The sequence below is a fragment of the Herpailurus yagouaroundi genome, unplaced genomic scaffold, assembly GCF_014898765.1.
Source record: "Herpailurus yagouaroundi ecotype Mexico unplaced genomic scaffold, PumYag 181, whole genome shotgun sequence".
NCBI lineage: Eukaryota > Metazoa > Chordata > Mammalia > Carnivora > Felidae > Herpailurus > Herpailurus yagouaroundi.
This window is the reverse complement of record NW_024412412.1, coordinates 32,038,979-32,041,001: the sequence shown is the minus strand read 5'-3', so window position 1 is coordinate 32,041,001 and position 2,023 is coordinate 32,038,979. Positions and strand designations below refer to the sequence as shown.

Below are 2,023 nucleotides of genomic sequence, written 5' to 3'. Positions count from 1 at the left end.
TATAATTTTATTGTAGTGCCTAGCTTCAGTATCAGAGTAATGCCAGCCTCATGAAATGAATTTGGATGTTGTTACTTCCTCTTCAACCTTTTTGATGAATTTAAAGACGATTACTTTAGTTCTTCTTTTAATGCTTAGTAGAATTCACTAATGAAGCCACCTGGTCGTGGGATAGCAGTTTTTTGATTAGCAAGTTTTTTGATTACTGATTCAATTTTCTTACTCATTATTGGTCTGTTTAGATTTGGGGGGCGGTGCTGAGGGGCTGCTCCCCTTTTATTATTGACAGAGGTTTCTCTAAAGGGAGTGTAACACCCCTCTCCTGTGGGACCACTGTCCAACCTGTGCATCCTCCCTTCAAGTACCCTCTCAGAAGAAGAGCCCCTGCATCCGCCTGCCGATGCCTTGTCGATCATAGAGGACATTGAACTTGTTCACAAACTGGTTCGTGGTGTTGCACGTTTTGCTGATGGTGCCAAGGTAGGCCACGAGCCCCACGTCATTACATTGATCGTAAAAGTCTGTCTTGAACTTGTCTGTGCTGAACACTGGGAGGCAGTGACACAGAGCATAGGCCTCCCGCAGGATTTCTTGATTAAAGGGGACCTCCCCTGCTTCAGAGGCCTTGACGTATTCCCAGATGAGCTTGACCCGGCTGTGCAGCATCTTAATGGCACTGTGTTGCTCTATCAGGTGTTCAGCCACAGTGGAGTTCTCCCCACGGCCTGTGGCTGTCATTCGGGCTATGTGGTTTACACCCATGCGTTCAGCTTCCTCTCTGGCCAGAGTGTAGGTCAGCTCAGCAAACAACATTGTGGCCTCTCCATTGATTATATCGATGACAGACTCAAAAACACTGATGGGAAGATGTGTGTGCCTGGTCATAGGGTTCAACTTCAGAAAGAGAGGGCTCTCGATGATCTTGCACGCCTGCTGGAGGTGGATGTCAGAGGGGTCAGGCGGCCCCCCGGGGGTATACCAACCCAGAAACTCCAGCTCCTTGGACACCTGTTTGAACTGCTCTTCCTTGGTGTAGTAACACTCCTTGTCAATGATAATCTTCTCTTCCACGGCGTGGGACAGCAGCTCAAAGGAGTTCATCACCTTGATATTTCGGCCCTCCTGTTTCCCGATCAGAGCCCCAATCACCTGCATAGGCCGCCCCTCCTGGGAGCGCATACGAATCCAATGGTCTGAAATGTTGAGAATGACAAGGGGATGAAGAGGACTGAGACGCTCCCTGTCACGCCGGAGGCCATCACGCTGGGGACTACTGCTGCATCCACCTCCATCCCCGCTGTTCCCTCCGGTCCTGTTCGCCGCCGCCGCCATTTTCCCCGCACCCACCAGCCTTGGCCCCGGTCTGTTTAGATTTTCTAATTCTTCATGATTCAATCTAGATAGGTTGTGTGTTTCTAGTGACTTGTCCATTTCATCAAGGTGATCCCATTTATTGTCATACAACTGTTTTATGGTAGTCTCATAACCCCTTTTATTTCTGTAAAACTGGCTGTAATGTCCATTAGTCATCATATTTTTATATTTACCCTATCCAATGCCTGCCCAAGTTGGGATACTTGGTAGCCATTTAAAAAGAGAATGTAAAAGAGAAAATCACCGGACCCTTCGAGCCATGTGGACAACCTATCATGGGTAACTTCACTGAGAAGGGATAGACTTGGAGAAGGAGGCCACCACCAGGAGGTCTTCAGGTCAGAACTTGGGCTAGCAGGAAAGGGCTCCCAGGGCTGGCCCTGAGTGCGGGGTGATGACTCTCTGTGAGATGTCGCAGAGTCTTCAGGCAGGGTGTGGATCAGGGAGACATAGTGGTCTTGCCCATCATGGAGCCCAGAACCTGCAGAGTGAACTTGACTTGACCATGAGTGCCAGTGGATCTAGCATGCTTCCTGAGCCCAGCTTGAGCAGTTCTTGTCACACAGCTACAGAGATGACTAAAGGTATTGTGTAGTAATCCACATGGGAGGTTGTCTGGCAGGGGCAAAATCTGTCTATCACTGTGTTC

General features: G+C 49.1%; 1 protein-coding gene across 1 annotated transcript; it reads right to left on the bottom strand.

The window, feature by feature from the left end:
- Positions 1 to 253: 253 nt before the first annotated feature.
- LOC121039836 (COP9 signalosome complex subunit 6-like) lies at positions 254 to 1,347 on the bottom strand. The gene is given in 3 exon segments (XM_040490240.1): positions 254 to 1,226; positions 1,229 to 1,295; positions 1,297 to 1,347. Coding segments are annotated over 3 exon segments (960 nt in total). The 5' UTR covers positions 1,333 to 1,347; the 3' UTR covers positions 254 to 369.
- Between the last annotated feature and the right edge of the window lie 676 nt (positions 1,348 to 2,023).